Source organism: Macrobrachium nipponense, chromosome 30 (genome assembly GCF_015104395.2).
Source record: "Macrobrachium nipponense isolate FS-2020 chromosome 30, ASM1510439v2, whole genome shotgun sequence".
In the NCBI taxonomy this organism is placed as follows: Eukaryota; Metazoa; Arthropoda; class Malacostraca; order Decapoda; family Palaemonidae; genus Macrobrachium; species Macrobrachium nipponense.
The window spans coordinates 26,956,827-26,978,523 of NC_087218.1; the positions used below are offsets into that span (position 1 = coordinate 26,956,827).

The window sequence follows — 21,697 nt, forward strand, 5'->3', positions numbered from 1 at the left end:
GCCCAGCGTTTGTGCCCCAGATGGTGACGATGATATACCCTTGTCAAAATTAGTCGAGAAATACACCTCAAACGACTACGATTCTGAGGATTCTGATATACCACTCACTACCACCAAAAAGAATCTTGAGATTGACTATTCTCCCACGGATGTATCTGATATACGTAGTGCAGAGTGTGATTCAATCAGTGATCCAGTGTATGTGCCGAAGAATGATGACGTTATCACAAAATGGTATAATTATCTGGAAGTGAAGGTTGTATGAGTGATGTGTTTGCAGCTGTGAAAGATCCGAATGACAAAAGCTGCTTTGTTTTTCTCATTTTGAAAACAACGACAGTTGCTAAAATCACAGTGTGATGATAAGTAAGAAATGTGATAAAGCTGTTGTTAGTTTCTGACTTAATGACACATACATTCGTTTGTACACACGCACGCACACGCACATTTCAGTCCCATATGATTATACTGTTAGAGTAATGGGAAGCCTTGTGACAGCACGGGCTCCTGTTATCAATTTCATAAAATTTCGGTTGTCACTAAACAATGTAAACATCATGGTTATTTCAGGTACTGTTGATGTAACAAATCAGTCGAGTAACTGGGAATGAAAGACTTATCTGATATATATGAGACCGGTACATCATTATCAGCAGCTGTATTCCTACCATTAAAAATGGTGTTATATACGTGTCGAGACAGCAAGTCCCGACCGACATGACGATACAAACAGTATCTGAAGGTCCAGTGGTGAGAGAGGTTATTCCCTGGGTGGACGACATCTAAAATGTACACCTTGAATTCGTTACCTGTAGACTAACGTCGTTACACTGACAGAAAGAACTTATATTGATACACATCCTGTTATGATCTGACGATAATTGTGTTCGAGAAGTCCCTTGAAGGCTGCCCTCAAGAGACTGGGGAGCCTTGGGGGCTTTTGGCCCTCATGCTTGAAGTTATTGGGCCCTCTCCAGTCCCGCTTCCCCAGCCTGGCATGATACCTGCCATCCTCTGAGGAAGCATCCTCTAGGTGGGACCCTTCCCTTCAAGGCTGCCCTCATAAGACTGGTGACCCTTGAGGACTTTTGAGCCTCATCCTTGAAGTATTGAGAAATTTTTATTATTTTGAGAAATTGTTTAAACATTGTTAGAAAGGTCTTAAAATTATGAACTACCAAAAATCAAGTTTATCGACTTCAATACTTGATAAAAAGATGATTTGAAATAAGAGAAATCTTTAAACGCGATTTACCCAAAACAAGAATTTTACAGATTCGACGGTTTGTGGAAAAGTCGACGATATTATCCCCTAACGTACTTACCTTGGTCATATAACCCCCTAACGTAATACTTACCTTGATCATTTGATCTCCTAACGTCAGCAACTTTGGGTCTGATCAGTGCTTGGACGATTGACTCTCCACGAGGAAAGGCGAGGACTAGCAGCCCCATCTCAAAATAGTAAATGCTGAAAACTGTAAGTTATGGAGTAACCTCGAATTAGGATAAGGCGTGTAGCGGAGAAAATGTAGAGATAAAGTCGGAGGAGAAAAGACGTTCACAGGAACATCACCTCGTGCCTGTAGGTTATGTGACCAAACTACTCTTAATAATATTCATTGAAGCATGCGTTTAAGATGCAGATATCTAGAGAGTAAAAAAAAAAAAAATAAAATAAAATCATTTTAAAAAATCACTGCCCCGTAAAATATATATACAAACAATAGCTATAATTCTTGACAAAGGATTAGTGTGAAACATCAGATGTCACTCGTTTAAAAACAAACAAAAATAGCAACATCATTGTTTGTAACGGAAAGGAATGACGTGTTGCGATCTCATAACGGGACCTACCGTACCGCGCGCGGACTTTCGGTGCCGTATTGAGTCGCCAAAGCTCTCCCTGTCGTTTGGAGCTCGACGAAATCACAAGGTTTAGCGGCCTCGCGGAATAAAGGAATGCGATCCATTCCTGGATGTATCAACAGGATTAACGTCGTCTTTCGCGGAGACGTCGGTCGTTCGGGGGAATTATGATGCCATGTCCCCCAGGGCTTTTTATTATTACTTTTTGTTTGTTTGTTTATTCTCTCAAGTTTTTCCTTCGGGAGCGAAACACGACTTGTACTTTGTAGAAAGGACTTCTTTTAATGGAGAAGAACTTTATAAAAGATAGTGTGTTTAATTGAAATTGCATTTTTACTTTGAACAATTTATTTTAATGGAAAATAACTTTGTAAAAGGTAGTTTATTTAAATGAAATTTCACTTTTACTCTGTTCAAACAATATTAATAGAAAACAACTTTGTTAGAGATAGTTTGTTTAAAAGAATTTTCACTTACACTGCAGAGTGGCTTTTCTATCGTCTGAAAACTAAAAACTATTTGCATTAAAAAAAAATTCATTCTTTTGACAACGAAAAGTTCATAAAAGTAAAACCGTTATGAATGAGGGAAGCGAATGTTTCTTCGAGTAAGGAAAAATAAGTAATAAATAGGAAGTATCTATATTTGAATACATGTTTATAGTTATGATTTAAAAGCGTTACATATGCCTAAAGTGCATTTCTGTGAGCGTTTATTGCTCCTAATTCAGCCTTAATTTGGTTTACTTCAAATCTTAATTTTCCCGTTTAGAAAAAATTTTCCCTCAAAAGTATTCATCATCAGGGCCATTTCATTTCTTTTTTTGCCCTGAGACTGCTTTCCCTGGATTCACTCATCTACTCCTTTCCTTCGCTTTCACTTGAACTTTCAACAAACCGTTTCTCCCGTTTATTAATAAGACATTTTATCCTTTCAGTCTTAGAAAGATGAGTTTCCTTCAGTATAAAATCGTAAGCTATTTTGATCCTTTATTTTAATTCTCCCTCCCTCTAATCGTTTCTCGTGTCTTTGGTGAGGAAAACAACTCTTCCCTTTACTCATTAGTTAATTAAATGAGGGTCTTAGCTTCTTTTACCTTTGATCGGACATTTTCCTCCTAATTCTGCGTTCTCAGGTGTTTCTAATATTCATTCTGTCTAATGTTCATTTCCTCAATTTGAGTATGATTAAGTGAGTATTTTGACTCCTTTTATTTTGTAAACACATTTTCTCCCCAATTCTGTTTTCTCAGGTCTTTTCCATATTAATTCTGTCTTAATTTTTTTTAAATATCTAAGCTTACCGAATTAAATGAGTATTTTACTCCGTTTATTATTTAAACATATTTTATTCCCAATTGTACGTTCCTAAATCGTTCTAATATTTATTTCCTCAATTGAAGGAGGTTTCACAAACTTTTGCTCTGTTGGTGAAATCTGTTCAACTCAGAAGGTTCAAAAGAGCCTTAGTAACAATTGTGTCGTGGCTAACATTAGTTCATGTCGTCTTCATTAGAAGTAAATTAGATGAAATAAGAAAAAAAATGTGAATGAGAAAGTCCTGCTTAGGAGAATTTTTTTATAATTTAAATTTACATTTCAACATAAACAAGTAAGTGACGAAAGAGGAGAAATGATGTTGCAAAGGCGGCAGGAGAGAAGGGGAGGGGAAAGGGGGTTCCCGCCTAGGGATGATATAGGATACTCCATGACATTAGATGACAGCTATTACGGAGTAGGACTCATGTCTCGTAAAAAAATATCAAAGAATTGTGAGTAACTGGTTATTACAAAGGACAAAATAACCAGCCATACAAATTCTCCTTTTCAGGTTATTCGATAAGACTGACACAGAAAATAAAATAATAATAATAATAAAAAAAAAAATAAGCCCGTTTACGGTAACGGAAAGCATGAATGCCTTCGGACCGCTGTCGATGGGACTGAAGCTCCAGCTGGTTAACAGGAATGTAAGGTCACCCGTTTCTCGAAGTTTACAAGATCGCGCTCGTGCGCGCCTCCTGCTGCTGCATGTGTCTGTGCATATCTGTGTGAGCCTTTGCGTTTTTGTGTGTATGCGCGCTCCTGCCTTCGTCTCTTTGGCGATTTTCAGGAAGATTTTCAAGACAACAGAAAAGTGAGATTTTTCAGAAAAAAAGATACTTAAAAAAGTGATTTTCACAAAAAATAAATAAATAAAGAAAAAGAAATAAAAGGGACGGATAACTTTGAAAAGCAAAGCTGGAAATTAGGATTTATTCTTCCTGTGGTGTTCGAATCCTTTAAAAAATGACCTTAAATGACCTGTCGTATCGCGTAAATCACCGAGAGTGTGTCCTTAATCTCTTGATTTATTTCTTCTTTTTCTTTTTTACTTATCTGAGTCTTGGAGAGATAATTTATGGACTGATTATTTCTCTAAGCAAAGAGAGACCAATTTTATTTCCTATATGACCGGTTATTAAGTCGAAAATCTTGTTGGGATTAAATAGGAAAACATATATAATGCTTTTGGCTTTAAATTTAAGTAAATTATCAACTGGGATACCTTTGTGGAAAAAAAAAATCCGTGTGCTAAAATAACTCGTGTATCAATGGACCTTACATATTTCTACACATGAGCATCATCAACATTACGTTATCCACGTTTAACTAAACACCTACCTTCCTGATATTAACTGCCTTCACTTAATACTCTCCATCTCACCTCCCAAGATCGGCTGATAGAAAAACCACGTTCACTATTTTACTTTCAAACCCCCATTCTCTCTTCATCTCAAAATCACGTCAGAAACTTGATTGATCTTTTCCTCCATATTAAATTTCATTCTTCAAGAGATTTTCTCTTCCAAATTCTAGGTATTCTAATTAAACAGTATTTCGACATTTTCCTTGACTGTAATTTCTGTACATTCTGTACATGTAATTTGCTTGGCTGAAGTAGCCTACAGTTTATAAAAATGTTTGGATTTTAAATGTCTTCTGTAAAGATCCTACGGCCTTCTAATTCGGTCACTCTTTATAACATTTTTTATACCTAATTTGGCTGGTTACCCAGTCACATTAAATACCTTAACAATAATAAAAACAATAATAATTAAATGTATGGAAACCCATAAAACGGTATATAAATGTAAAAAGAACTAAAACAGTTCTTTATAAATCTGACCAGTGAAGAAAAGTCATACCAGTGGTGCTGCCATTTCATAGCTGGTGCTCTACAGCATCTGCTCTTTCGAAATGTTTACTGAAAATCTTCTGAATGAGATGATTGCCTATGACCTCTCAATTATCTTGATACAATTCTGTTTTTCGAGGCTGTTGCATGAAATGTCTGCTCAGTATGGAAATGGTGGCCTGTATAAATAAGATATTTTTTTCGCTTCTGTTTCTCTGAAGAAAATTACGCTATATGTCTATATAAGTGATCTCTTACTGAAGTAAAGGCTGCACGTTGCATGCAGTGGTGGCTGTTTTCTCAGTCTTAGGGTAACTCATTGGTTTTGGATTGTTAATACTTTGCCTCTTGTCTTCTTTAACAGGTTGTGAATATAATAGGTTATGTGTATATACACATATTTAGTGTACATATATATGTACATATATATGTGTGTGTGCTCGTGCGCTTGTGTGTACCTTTGAGTGTTTTGTACTTGCACACGTGGGTGGTAAATGTACATAAGACATAATTATTGATTTATAGGATATATATATATATTAATATTATATATATAAGTATATATATATAGATATATATATATAATATATATATATCTATATATAAGTCTAAGATTCACATTTCCGTGGATTTTTTTCATTTTTGCATACATATATCGAGCTACAATGTCCTTTAATATCTAATTCACTCTACCTCGGAATTAATATATTTTCATATATGCTTAAACCGAAGGGGAATTTTTCTCGATAATAGATTTGCCTGGACCAGGGCGCGAACTATGGATCCTTTCAAACCCAGGAACGTCAGTGAAGCGTTACCTACTACACCACCGCGGTGGTGTAGTAGGTAACGCTTCACTGACGTTCCTGGGTTTGAAAGGATCCATAGGTTCGCGCCCTGTCCAGGCAAATCTATTATCGAGAAAAAATTCCCCTTCGGTTAAGCATATATATTCAAAATATATTAATTGCCCGAGGTAGAGAAGAATTAGATATTAAAGGACATTGTAGCTCGATATATATCTATATATATATATATATATATATAGATATATATATATATATATATATATATATATCTATCTATATATATATATATAAAAGTTTGTTTATGTGCATATAAGATTTCGTGGTATTTCATGTACATATGTTCATTGGCGTGTTTATGATAATGATCCTTACAGTCTCAATACCTTCCCAACACCAGATCAATTCAGTTTTCAATTCAAGAAATCCATTTTGCTTCCATCTTTTCTCAGAAAAATAAATATCTTTGCTGTCAGCGAAGCTCACGAAAGCGTATCATGAAAACTGGCCTTAGCTTTTGAAATACTGTCAATAAGTTTATGCCAGAAGACATCATTCTGATAAAATGAAATTTTCTCCGCAGAATTTGAAAACATTAGATGCCAGTCGGTAATAGTTTCTGATCAAATATAGTATTTGGACTTAGGCCATAATCTTGAATTTATTGCAAATAGGGTGATCATCACCAATATGTTTGAACTGGTTACAATATTCATGTTAGTTTCTGTCATTTGATAATTTAAGTGGGATGTCACACAGATGCTTTGATATCACTCTTATTTCTAAAAAAATTACGACTGGCTTATTGAAATGCGGTAACATTTAATATCCTTTCCAAATTATTTCAGGCATCACTACCGTTCAACCAAGCGGTCTCGTATTGTAGCTGCTTTCTCCGTTTTGGTAATTTTCTTTTATAGGATGAAAGAAATGATCACAATACCCCAATGGAAAAGAAACTGGTCAGGTCATCAACCGCAACATTATTGGCATCTACAGATTAAACTATATCTTGAGATCTCTCATATTTTTCGCAAGACCTTCATCTCAAAATAACTTCATTCCCAAACGTTTTTCCATCATCCCATCCAGAGACCTATCATAAATGCGTGCGTGTCACGAACACAGGTCAGATATTGACCTGTAATCGAAGTCCAAGTCTCAGGGTCGAAGACCTTATGCATCACGATATGGCGTGAAAGTTTTGTAACCTTCTTGATGCGTTGTTTCGTTTCTTGTGTGTGTGTCCTTGTTTTTCTGTATCAACAATTTCTATTAATGATCCTGTATAGTCTACTAGATGTCTATTTTGTTGATGATTATGTAGTTTGTTTTGTTAATTGGTTAATGAGTCTCATTCTCCCTCTCTTCATGATTGTTTGTTTTGTGAATTGGTTATTGACCTTCTCTCTCTCTCTCTCTCTCTCTCTCTCTCTCTCTCTCTCTCTCTCTCTCTCTCTCTCAAGAGAACTTTGTTAGGAATATTATTAAAAAAATAAACTTTCTATGAAAATTTCCTTTGTCCCGTGACTGAGGAAATTTAGGTTTTTTGTTTTATGGTAGACTGATTATATTTATTTGTTTTGGTAAAACCGTTGTCCAATTACAACGTAACTGCTTGATGTCATGTCAATATGATCTAAGGTGTTATGGTTACTCTTCTTTATATGATAACGAAAAACAGCCTACACACACACACACACACACACACGTACCTGTAATGTGCATGCATACATTTACAAACGTGCTCCATAAACGTCAGCCCTGTGATTTACATATGCAAGTTAATTTTCGAAGGCGTGCATGTATTTGAGTTTGAATTTTCATACACAGTGAATAGGAAGTGATAGATTCATTTGCATATGCTAACTTTTCTAAATGGTAATAGAATTCACAATTTCATATTTCATATCTGACTATCCGGATATAAAGTCAAGAAAGCTGCTATTTTTTTATTATTTTAACTCTTACTTACAGATGAACCCGGTAAATAAATAAAGCTTAGTTTGAAGGATATTAAATTTATGCCCATCTCTCCCCAAGATATTAAATGTACATGATAAGCATAGACTCAGATTACCTTCGGAAGTCATATTGCGTAGGGCCATTAAACTAACTCACCGTGAGCAGTCCATTTTACTATAAATGCAGTCTTTTGTTTTTAGTTCTCGTAGGAGGTAGTGTCATCAGTGCACCTCATGGGGTGCCCTGTAGGCATTATATTACTTAAGGTTCTTTGCAGCATCTTTCCATCTTACTTTCCACCCTCTCCTAACAAGTGATTCACAGTGCAACTGCGACGGTTTCCTCTGGTTACACTTTTCATTTTTTTTTTTTTTTAAGTTTGCGTTTCAGCGCGGAATGACCTCATGGGTCCCAACGCTTGGCCTTCGGCCTAAATTCTATATTCTATTCTTTTCTATTCTTGCATTTCCCATCGAGCAGACCTCAGGCTCATGTTCGTAGAAAATACGCAGTTCCGATGAAGTGGTCCACACGTTTCCTGAAAATGCCGTATAAGTGTAATGCGCATTTACACAAACCAGTTTCAAATGTGATCCGCGACATACAGTTTTGTAAAGGTAAACCTCGCTGACGTTGTGTCATTTCCATAGAAAAGTAACCTGCCTCTCATTTCAGGTTAGTAATTAGCAATGGATTAAAAGGGATCAGATCTCATTGTGTACCAATAAAATGATGAACGCCTTCAGACCATTTTCTCTGGGACTCGAATTTATACAGGTGAACGGATGATGTGTCAGGTTACATTTTGTGTGTGTGAACGGGTGTATATAATATCTTTTCCGTGCGTACTCACTCGTCTGTAGTACAGTTGTGTCCTTGACAGGATTGAAAATCCTGTCTTACGAAGCACTAGATGTTTCGTGGCCAAATGTCGATTTTTAAGATAAGTTCACTAATGTTATAACTGAGTTTAATCTGATAACCTTAAATAATATTTTCCAGATGTCATTAATCAAACTGCTAGTCATTATTAACAACTGAAATTTCCTGTTGAGGACTGAAAATAATTGGGGTTTATAAATTGAAATTTACACAAGATGTTATGAATTGATAATTGACAGCTATTATGAACTAATATTGGCAGCTATAAATAAAAATGAAATTTACTCAATTTAGTTAAAAGCGTGAAAATTGGCCGTCTAGTGCAATTAATTTTGAATGTCGAATTTTCATAAGCACCTGAAAAATGTTTGATTCTAAGATAAGTAGTTTCAATTACTTCCTGTAATTTAACCAAGTACTGACTTACAAAATCTTGGTTTGGATTCCATTTTGAATTTTATAAGTCGACACTGTGATCTGGATCAACTGCCCACTTTCGTATAGATAGTAACTCAAATATATTTAAAAAGAAAAAAACGTCTACGTTTGGTCACAAATTAGAAGATACACGAACCACGATCTCCCAGTCTTTGTCTCTTCACGTTAGTGTCCATCACATTTGTTGTGTTATGTTCTTTATTTTTGTAAAACGAAAGAAATTTGCATTGTTTTATCTAGTAGTTGTCCCCAATATTTTTGACTGGGCAATATGTATTTTGAAAGTAGCCTAAGAATTTTTCACATTCCAGTATATTTTTCCCCCGACAGTGAGTATTACAGCATATACTACCACGTTTCCTGTATGCACGGGTGGTAGCTTTTAGTCACTTGTCTTTTAACCTTTCTTCACAATGTAGGTTGTTTTTATTCTCTTAAGAAAATACGCACATATACTTTTATGAAGAATCTACTGGTCATTTATTACTTGATACGTATGTAATTGTAAAAACCTCATTGCCCTCTTAACTTCTCGAATTCCTCATACTATTTTGATAAGCTTGTGAAGAAATTATGATGTCCGGTAGCGGGAAACAAACCCGGGTTACCTCATCGTGATTATGGTAACCGGGACTCGTATCCCGCTACCGGGCATCATAATTTCTTCGTATTTCTTGCACTCGGATCTCAAGGCCTTGTAGTGAATTTAAGAGGGCATTGTAGCTATTAGAATTACACACACACACACACACATATTATATATATATATATATATATATATATATATATATATATATATATATATATATATATATATACACACACAACTGAAACACAAAAAATATAGAACGTGATGAATGTATAAATTACGGCAAATGCCGTGAAGCAAAAAGGGAAACAATGGAGTTGTTGCCAGGCCTTTCGACGCATGGTCCTTCACCAGCAGACTGATGAGAAATATAAAAGTAAGGTTTCGATAAAGCTCGTATAGTTGACAGATGGCATGCAGATATCCCTGAGGATGGGGATTATACAGAAACAGATACACCTGGAATCCAACACAGTTGAAAAATCAGTGGACATACCAAAAACAAAGGTAAAATTTTAATCTTTGAGAGGTTTTACAAAAGAATAGGCTTAACGGCGGGGGGAAAGAAAACAGGGAGGAGCCAATTTAAAGACTATGCAGGAGAAGAGAATGATCACCAAAAAATGACTTTCGAATGATTAAGCTGATTATATATTCATAAAAGTGCAATACAATACCTAATATGTTCTCATTTTGGTAAACAATAGAAATATTTACAAAATTAATATTTAAAAAAACTATCAAACATAAGAATACATATGTCATTTGTCAGTTATACGAGCTTAATTGTAATCTTACTTTTAAGGCCATGTGTCAAAAGGACTAGCACCTTTTTCCTTCATAGCATTTACCCTTAGTATTATATATATATATATATATATATATATCTATATATAATATATATATATATATATATATATATGTATGTGTGCGTGTGTGTTTTTATAAGTATATATATATATATATATATATATATATATATAATATAAATATATATATATATATATATATATATATATATATATATATATATATATATATATATTATATATATATATATATACATACATATACATATATTATACACGAGTTTATGCAAATATTTGGGGAAATGGAAGAATATGTCATACTGAACAAAAAATGTTCTATAAACATATGCATTTTAAGGCTTCGTTTGTCGGTGAGGTGAAGTTTTAAAATAACCGTTATCATTAAATGGCCAAGTAAGATGGCATCCACAGGATGTCGGAGTACGCTTGGCTATGTTACTCTAAACAGGCCCGCTTTTAAAACAAGAGTATGTTTGGGTTATAATATAAGTGTCAGAGTCCTTATTCATTCTGTGAACAAGAAACTAGAGACAATGCCTTAAAATGCATGTCTCTACGACATTTTCTGCTTAGAATGACCTTTTCTTTCATTTCCCGAAATATTTGCATAAACTCGTATTACACCCCCCTGTATACACATATACATGTATACTTATACATATATATTATATATATGTATATATATATTATATATATCAATGATACTTATAATATTGTAAAATACAAGATAAATGACTATGATCCATAACCATAATTACGTGCATATCGGTGTTTAAATAAATAATAATTATAAACGAGGGTCACTCACTAACTTTGGGGACTCTCCCGCTTGCAACAAACCTGTCGGTCTTGTTGCAAGCTACATTAAGTAATATGATCGTCGTTCGAAGCAGGCGTTTCTTTCATTAAAAAGAAAAGCTAAATAATCAAGATGACAGCGCCAAATTGATAAAAACATTCTCTGTTCTTCCCTATGACAGTAAGTGTCTTTGCGTGTGTACTTCTCCCAACTCCTGAAAGCTTGTTTTGTTTTCGTGAAAACTTTCTCTCTCTCTCTCTCTCTCTCTCTCTCTCTCTCTCTCTCTCTCTCTCTCTCTCTCCTGAATGATAAGTGATGACAAGAGATTCTTTAAGATTTAGCCGTGTTGAAATCATTACAACCAGTGCATATTCTTTGTTAGTCTTAAGTACAAACGAGACACGATTTCTTCACAGACACAGAAATATATATTTTCATTATCCGATGATCTCGAATTTCAAGAAAAATAATATTTATATTGATTCCAGCAGTTCGTGTTCTGTTGTAATTTCCTCGTATGTGTTTTCTTTACGCTTTGTTGGAACGGTCTGTGTGTCTGCTGCATGTGAGTTATTGTCTGAGCTTCTGTGTTATCTAAGCATGGGTCAGTGTCCTGTGCTTGCGTTTTTTACATTCCTGTGTGTAATTCTCGTGCGTGACATGTGGTTATGCGATGTATAGAATTAATATATTAAATGATACGTACAGTGAATTATAAATTCATAAATGCATACTCACACACAGACAAACATACGTACTACATAGAAAACTAAGTTACAGATAATGGGAACTACAAATCTTTTTTAGTAACATGAAACTTGAAATCGCCTAGTTAAGAATTTCTCCCGATTGGACAAATTGAATGAAGTATCCCACCAAGGACTTGTGAATGCGCATAGCAGTTAACCTAAGCTGACCTAGTGCTATTAACTGATTTATGTTAACTTAGATATATTTGATTGTGTCATGCACTTGACTTTGAACAGTTCGATTGACGGAGGCCTATTAGATTTTGTTAGGCCCCTGATTTATGTCTATAAGATTGTGTAATTTAGTTAAAGTAAGTGTAATTGCCTAATGCACTTCACTTTGACCAATTCGATCAGGAAAAAGATTTGACCTATACTTATTAGATTGTGTGAGTCACTTGACTTAGGCTCATTAGATTGTGTGAGTCACTTGACTTAGGCTCATTAGATTGTGTGAGGCACTTTACTTACGTCTTTTAGATTGTTATTTGTTAACATAGGTGTATGTGATTTTGTAATGCACTTGACTATCACGTAGGCCTTTCAGACTGTGTGAAGCACTTGACTTGGGTAAAACATTTGACATAGGCCTATCAGATTGTGTGAACCACTTGACTTCGGCCTATTAAATTGTGCAATTATAAACTAGATGCATTTGACTGGGTAATGCATTTGCCTTTGACCGATTCGATTGGGTAAAGCACTTGACCTATGCCTATTTAGATTGACGTAGACCTATTAGACTGTGAGGTACTTTACCTAAGCCTAATTAGAGCTTGTAAGGCCCTTAGCCTAGGCCTATTTGATTACAGAATTCATCTGTGTTACAGCCATGAAGAGACTAAAGAAGACTACCGCTTCTATGAAGCCAGTCGCCATTGGGGCCGAGTTTATCGGAAGGGTACAAATCCACTTTCGCTCTCCTGTTTTCATTCTCTCTGTCTAGCTGAGATTTCCAGAAGATTAACGTCATAGCTTTAAAAGCTAATAAACAGGCTGACATGCAATCAGTCACTGAGTTCGATTTTTTTCGTTGGTAAACAAGACTTCAATGCTGACACCTCTCTCTCTCTCTCTCTCTCTCTCTCTCTCTCTCTCTCTCTCTCTCTCTCGTTTATAAGCAAATAATTTTTCATGAGTTATGACAACTATAAATGCTCCTCTCTCTCTCTCTCTCTCTCTCTCTCTCTCTCTCTCTCTCTCTCTCTCTCTCTCTCTCTCTCTCTGTAGATTATATATATATATATATATATATATATATATATATATATATATAATATATATGATATGTATATGTATATATATATACATTAATATATATATAATATATATATATATCTCTATATCTATCTAATCCTTAATCCTATCTATCTATATATATATATATTAATACATATACATAATACATAGATAGATATAAACAATTACATATAAACTATATATAATATTTTTATAATTATATAATAAAAAAATATTTAAAAAGAAATTTAATTAATAAAATTAAAAAATTTATTTAAAATTATACAGAGAGAGAGAGAGAGAGAGAGAGAGAGAGAGAGAGAGAGAGAGAGAGAGACAGCATTTATAGTTGTCATAACTCATGAAAAATTATTTGCTTATATATATATATATATATATATATATATATATAATTATATATATATATATATAATATATATATATATACTATATATAATATTATATATATTTATATATTAATATATATATATATATATATATATATTATATATATATATATATATTATTATGATTACTATAGAGAACATCTTCACCAAATTTCATCATAATTTTTTCATAATCAAGACGTATTGCCATTGACGTACAACCAAGAGAAGACTAATTATTCAAATAAGGAATAACAAAATAGCAATAACATAATTTCTAAAAACTCCATACTCACGACTTCGTCAATTATTTCAACTTTCTTTTTTTTTCCTTTCTCCTTTTTCTTCACGCTTCTGATTTTCGATCATTTATCGCTTTTTTCCTTGTACACACTTATGCTATTTTTCTTTTTCAAAATCACTAACGTAACTTTAGAATTAAAATAAATTAAATAATTGGCTATGATACAACGATAGCTCTTTAATTATTTTTGTTGTCCTTAATTACTTAAAGTAAGTTGAAAATACTTAAAACAAGGATCTATGGTTCAGATACCTTTGGAGATCTAAAAAGATAAAAGAAAATGAGCTTTCGCGATAAATAATTAAGACGATAATGGACTTTTTTTTCTTTTCCTGAGTATTGAACTGAAAGAAAACGGTATCCGAATCTTCTATATCATTTTATCGTGTTGAATAACACGCATTACTATTTTCATTGGCTGGATTTTCATATATCGTCTTAACAGTGCTTATTGCAAAGATATTAAACTGTCGGTATGCGATAATACACTGGGGGTAAGGTTTATATTATTATATATATACATGTATGCATACTTATATGTAAGTATATGTGCATGTATACATTTGTACTTATAGAGAATATAATGCTCACTATGTACTTGTACTCATCTGCACTTTCTATAAAGCAATAGTTAGATTTAGCTTACGGTTAACAGTGGAGTGAAAACTCTAAACACGGGACCAAGCCAGTTCCTCATTGAAGCGTTCAGATAATATATAATGGAATAGAAATGTACAGACATATTCCTAAAACAAAAGTTATTGTATATGCTAAGTAAGTATTTTCGCCATCACAATTTCGCAAAATTATATGGAGGCTTAATTAAGTCAAATCGGTAGCCATTTCTCAAACCATTTTGCATGTGGTCATACCATCTATACTTGAAATATACGGGTACTCCCATTCTTGTTTTGTATGGTAACTGTTATAGTAATATATGAGTTTTGGATTGAGGTGTCAAAAACTCCATTTGGTTTGACAAGTTGGTTTCCTTCAGAAATGCCGAGTTAACGGACGAAGCTATTTAGGAAATGGAGAATATTTGCCACGAAACTGAAAAAAGGTAGGAACCAGTCACAGATTGAATATTCCGGTATTTAGTTAAATGATATTGGATGCTGAACCTTCGAAGAAAATGCTGAAAAGAGCTTTCGGTTTCATTTAATAACACTCACAACCTTTATTCAATTTAGATAAAGACAAAAAAGAGTCTGAAACCTTGAGGCAGACAAAGCTCGCTGAGGAAGACTTTTTTTTTTTTTTTTATACCGTTTTAAGAATATTAACGAAATAGTATCATAAAACACATGACATAGCTGCTATATTCAGCCCAGCTCGAAAAAAAAATAATAATAAGCAATGAATAGAATTATGTTTTGTAAGGGGGATCCAGGTGAAACAAAATCTCTTGATCCTGGTGGTTTATCTTGTTTATTTGAATGATTTGTTAATGGAAGGAAAATAACTCCTGAAGGAGGTGGTTCTTATGCTGGTATCTATTAAGAACTTCTTCCTTAATGCGAATGTATAATAAATATGTAGGCTCCATTGGACAAGAAATTTCCATGGAACTTGCAACTCACTTTTCATTTTTTTTTTTGGCAGGCAGTAGTTGAACCCCGTATTGCTCATTGGAAATAATATTCCTTATTTCAGTTCCATTCTTAGTTTGTCGAAAAGATGTTTCTCAAGCATAGAATTTATTTTTACTTATTTTTTACTTATATAACTGTTCTAGTCAGAAAACCAACAGGGATAAACACTTTATGTATCGTTTTCTGTAGTGTTGCTGGTATACTCGAGTATACACAATATACTACATACTTTTATGTATGTACGCATATATGTACTTAGATGGATTGCATATATATAAATACAAATATAAATGTATATATATATAAATTTATATGCATATATACACTCAAACACACATATAATTTATACACACGGTATCTGTAATTCATCATACAACATTATAAAGAAATCAACATACAATATACGACATAATTTTTAAAAAGGTAAACAAAACAAATTAATAGCTTGATTTAGTTAGCTTTTTCCATGTTTGTAGTGTAAATAATAAGCCTGTCATTTTACGCTTGCTTTCTTTGTATATAACGCTTGCGTGTTTTGCTTAATGTTGATCGTATGCAAATTACGAAGAATTTTGCTTTGCTTATGTTGTTTAAGATTTGTGCAAAATGTTGCATGTTGAGTGATGTATAGTCTGCTTGCTGTACATAGTATTATCGAGGCTTTGCTGCTATTTGAAGAATATTTTGCACATCTGTTGTCATTGTGTCAGTAATAATAAAAGTTATTCGACATAGTCCACCTAGGCAAAAATAATTTCAGACCAGAAAATGAAAGGTGGATTTAAAAAAGAAAATTAGAAAGCTGCTCAAACTGGCGATATTTGAAAATTATGTAGATATGATAGCTAAACCAATATGACGTCAAAGTAATCGATTGTTTTTCTTTCTCTCTCTCTCCCTTTTTCGAAAAAAACAAAAAAAAAAAAAAAAATGGGCGCTGGTACCAATACTTATATTCTATTTGACTGTTTCTTCGTATGCATTCTTTCATTTCAACAACTTTGTGTCTCTGACCTTTCTTTTTTTGCGATCTTATTTTCTTTCTCCTCAATATTCCTCCATTTTTTGTTATTCCTGTCGTTTTAATCTCCTGTGTCTTAAAATTCCCCCTTTTAATTTTCTATCGTCCCATCATCTTCCTTTCTCCGAAACGTTTCTTTTTCCCTTTGCTGACTTTCTCATCTGTTCTTTCTTTTTAATTTTCCTTCTTTCTTCTGCTGTCCCCCTCATCTTCCCATGTCCTCTCTTCCCGCGTAATCCTCTTTTCGTAACTCCACATTAATTTCATCCCTATTCTCTCTCTCTCTCTCTCTCTCTCTCTTCTCTCCACTTAATATTTATCATCTTTATCCCACCTTCTCTTCACCTTCGCACGGTCTTTCTTCCTAAATTTCTTTCTATCTTCTGCCACGTGAAACCTTCCTTTTCTTTTCTATCTTCTTCCCATCCCCATACTCCCTCTCCCCCTACGTTCCCTATATTCTTCTTCTATCTTCTTCTTCTCCTTCATCTTCATCTTCTCCTTCGTATTCTCCTTCTTCTTCTTCTATCTTCTTCTTCTCATTCTTCTTCGTCTTCTCCTTCGTATTCTCCTTCTTCTTCTTCTATCTTCTTCTCCTTCGTCTTCTGCTTCTCCTTCTTCTTTTCCTATCTTTTTCTTCTTCGTCTTCTCCTTCTCCTTCTTCTTTTTCTACTTCTTCTTCTTCGTCTTCTCCTTCTCCTTCTTCTTCTATCTTCTTCGTCTTCTCCTTCTCCTTCTCCTTCTTCTTCTTTTATCATCTTCTTCTTCGTCTTCTCTTTCTCCTTCTCTTTATTCTTTTTCTATCTTCTTTGTCTTCTCCTTCGTCTTCTCCTTCTTGTTCTTCTATTTTCTTCTTCTTCGTCTTCTCCTTCTCATTCTCCTTCTTCTTCATCTATCTTCTTCTTCTTCGTCTTCTTCTCCTTCTCCTCCTTCTTCTTGGACGGTCGTCAACAGAAGCGCCGCGAGGAACAAGAGCGCCGCGCCCGGCGAGGCGACACCGACCCCCGCTATGAGTACATCTTCCAGGTGCTGGCGGCCTGCACGGGTGTCGCCAGGCACCAGGTCATGGATTTCGTCTTCGAGGAAAACCTGGTGAGTGTTTTGTATGTGTGTGTGTGTGTGTGTGTGTGTGTGTGTGTTTTCTATTACGTAAAGCTGTGATGCAAACCCCGTATGTGTTTCTTCGTTATTTTGTTAGTTTTTTTTTTCCGGGGGTGGGGGAGGTTTATCGGTGGGGCGATCATGTATGGCTCTCTTGAATGGTGTGTTTTTAGGGAAAAGTGCTTCATTATTATTATTATTATTATTATTAATTATTATTAGATTAGCTTATGAAAACCCAGTAAAAGTTCCTTCGTTCCCTTGTTGAGTTTTTTTTTCTTCTTTTTTTTCGGTAGGGAAGGGGGGGGGCGCGATGTTTTGATAATGGGGTTTTTTTGTGAGGGTTGGGGTAGGAGGTGGGGGTCGAGTACGTTCTCTTGAATGGTTTACTAGTTTATTTTTTTTTTTTTTCTAGATTACCCTCTGATGAAAACCTAGTGAGAATTCATTCGTTCATTTGTTAAGATTCACGTTTTTTTTTTTTGTTTTTTTTTTTTTTTTTTTGGGGGGGGGGGTGTTTTGGGTAGGGTGGGTGGATGGGTTGTGGATAGGGTGGGCTTTCGAGTATGTTTCTCTTGAATGTTTTTTGTCTCATTAGATTAACCTCTAATGAAAACCCTGTATGGATTTGTTCGTTCCTTTGTTAAGATTCGTGTTTTTTTGTTGTGAGGGAGGATGGGGCGGGGTTGGGTAGGGAGAGTTGGGTTGGCGGATAGAGTTGTTTATCTTGAGTGTTTTGTTTTCTTTTTATCATTAGGTTAACCTATAGGGGTTCGTTCGTTCCTTTGTTAAGATTCATGTTTTTTGGCTGTGGTTAGAGGGAGGTATACGGGTTGGGTTTGTTTCGGGAAAGTTTACTAAGCGTTTTTCATTATTTCAATTATCTTTTTTTAGGTAGTTGTGTAGCTATTTTGTACATATATATACAAATATATGTGTATAGGAAGTTGTGTAGCTGTTTTGTATATATACACCTATATGTGTATATATAGATATTATTTATTCATATATGCGTACGCACAAAAACATAAACGCATATTGTATATAAAATTTGTGTTGACAGAAGAATTTCCATTTCCTTTTCCTCAGCTGGAAGACATCGGTAAATTCCTGATGCCGGGCCAGTACAATAACATGATATGGTTCTACCAAGAATGCGAGGAACCGGCAGACGAAAGTTCAGAAGAAGGAGACGGAGGAGGAGAAGAAGGGGAAGAAGAAGAGGCAGCAGGAGGAAAGGTAACATAGATTAATTCAGTCACATGGTTGAATTCAGTCCAATGAAGACAGGTGAATGAATTCAGTCCAATGAAGACACATGAATGAATTCAGACACACGAGTGAATTCAGTCAAATGAATGTATTTAGTCAAATAAAAGAATTCAGTGAAATGAATGGATTCAGTCCAATAAAAGAATTCAGTCAAATAATTTGACTTAGACAAATGAATGAATTCAGTCAAATGAATGTATTCAGTCAAATAAAAGAATTCAGTGAAATGAGTCAAATAAAAGAATTAAGTCAAATGAATTACTCGGTCAAATGATTGGATTCCGTCAGATGAATGAATTCACACAAATGAATGGATTCAGCCAAATAAGATAATTCAGTCAAATGAATGAATTTAGTCAAATGAATGGATTCAAACAAATAAAAGAATTAAGTCAAATGAAGGAGTTCAGTCAAATGAATTGATTCAGCCAAATGAATTAATTCAATAAATTACTGGATTAAATCTAATGAATTAATTCAGTCCAATACTCATCTTATGCAGATATCACAATGGGTTGTAAACGACTTACTTTTCTTATTTGCATTTTGCTATTCTTCTACATCCTCTAAAGTTATGCAAAGTTTTTTTTAGGCCTAAGGTGAGTGGGTTGCTATATATAAGTTTTTCGTATTTTTTACTCAATTTTTTATTCGTATTCTTATTTAAATTTGTTTCTGAGATGAGATCAATGTTCTCAATGTTTCTGAAAATGATCTGGTTATAAGTATTTCATGATATTGCCGTACTGAGATGATTAGATGTATATGGATTTATTATTATTATTATTATTATTATTATTATTATTATTATTATTATTATTATTATTATTATTATTATTATTATTTGAAATCAACACAAATTCTCTTGCGCAATGGAATATACCTCTACTGACATTAGGATTGCTACCTTAGCTTCAGTTTCTTTTATTCCAGAATCCTGGATTTGACCCCAGTGTCGGGTATAAATTTGGTCATTTTTAACATATTAATTAATTACATTTGTTTACAGAATCAAACCTCCCCTCTTCTGTCCAAGTCTTCTAATGCCATCTCGACCTCTAAAAAATGTTTAGTATTAATTTATTGATTTATTGTATTTCTTATGCAGAATCAAGCCTCCCCTCTTCTGTCCAAGCCTTCTAATGCCATCTCGAGACGAAGTTCGACTCTAAGTGGACCGACTGAAGGGCATCCATCTCGTAGGAACTCGATGGCAACTGAGCAAACTGAAGAGGGTTTGTATTTCTGGTTGTCTTCCAGATACCGTCTCCTTGTGGGCCCTCGTTTGTCGTTGAATCACTTTATTTTTGCCATTGCCAAATTCTGTATTCCGTGTTCGTTCAAGCTATCTTCATCTCTCTACTCTCTAATGCCCTAGAACAGTTCACCTTGTATGTTAATAATTTATTTGTATTTTTAATTTTTTTATCTATGAAATTTATCAATTTATTATATTTTTTTCTTTTCTAGTAAGTGATCTCTTCGTTCTGTAGTTCCCATTACCTTTTGTTAATTCTTTTTAATGAAATCCCTATTCTTTGGAAGCTTTAATTTTAAGTCACTGGCCCCTGTGGGCTTGTTCCATATAGTTAAGGTTCATCTTCTGAATAATGATAATAATAACATCATCTCCACCTATCCAGCTTTCCCTCTACCTCTGTAATTTCTTTAATCAAAATATCATCAGTGGGCGATCCTCTTTCACAACCTCAGTCATTACATTCTAAGCGGTACCTTCTAATCAAGAAGGGACCCAGCACTGATCCTTGACGTAGGGCTGCCTTGATTTAGAAGCTGCTAGTCATTCTTACCATATTTATCACAGGGGTTGTTACATTCCTGTACGTTTCACTGATTTATCACTTATATTTTTCCGATGCCTCCTGGCTACCGACTTTATGTACCACACCGTGGAGTTTCCGGGCGGCAAGACTGGCCATGTTGAATACTAAGCGTAAGTAAAATTAGTTTTGAAGTATATAAGGAGAGCGATGACTATTTGTTCCTTTTCACAGGTGAACCGGAGCCCACTGGGCCTTTCAAGAGAATGCGTCTGTTTGTGGGTAATCCCAGAACGATACCTCTCATCGGAATTTGCATTTGTATGACGAGAACGACGCCGCAGAGATCTGTCACAGAAGAGAACGTTCACAGGGTTAGTGTTGGGAGCACAGAAATGTTTATATGCATTTGTTACTTAAGTGCTTCATACCATCGTTTCTTAAGGAACATGTGATTGTGTCTTAAAGACATTTGACCCATGCTTCCTCCTCTGTAATGAACTCACGCTGCTCTTCCCCTACCAGCTCCTCTCTGAGTTATTTTATTTGCTGGATTTTTCCATTGAAACTCATCATACTTATCATACTCCAGTCCAGTCCAGAAAACGAACCTCTTTGGACCTTGTCATATTCCAGATAAGTGAACTTCACAGAGCACTTCCAGAAAGTGAACTTCATTCAACAATGTTTCATTTCAGGAAGTGAACTTCACGTTGGTGAAAACTGGAGACGACCCAGCAGTTGTCCTGAGGTCTGTCCAGAGGTTGCTCAGCAAGATATACGTCCCGGCAGTTCGAGTCAATCCTTCAGATATGGACGATTCTCCCGGAGGAGTTAGTGCTAGGGATCACCTCTTGGCAGGGCTGAGGTCTTTTGCATCCTGTCTCAAAGGTC

The 21,697-nt window shown here is 34.6% G+C and overlaps 1 protein-coding gene across 1 annotated transcript in view; it reads left to right on the top strand.

The window, feature by feature from the left end:
- The window catches only part of LOC135202094 (dynein axonemal heavy chain 5-like), a 99,120-nt gene that overhangs the window by 45,270 nt on the left and 32,153 nt on the right, over positions 1-21,697 (top strand). The window contains 5 exon segments of the mRNA XM_064231346.1: positions 17,604-17,741; positions 18,840-18,989; positions 20,131-20,257; positions 21,038-21,177; positions 21,502-21,694. Of these exon segments, the coding sequence (XP_064087416.1) occupies positions 17,715-17,741; positions 18,840-18,989; positions 20,131-20,257; positions 21,038-21,177; positions 21,502-21,694 (637 nt within the window). The 5' untranslated portion in view covers positions 17,604-17,714.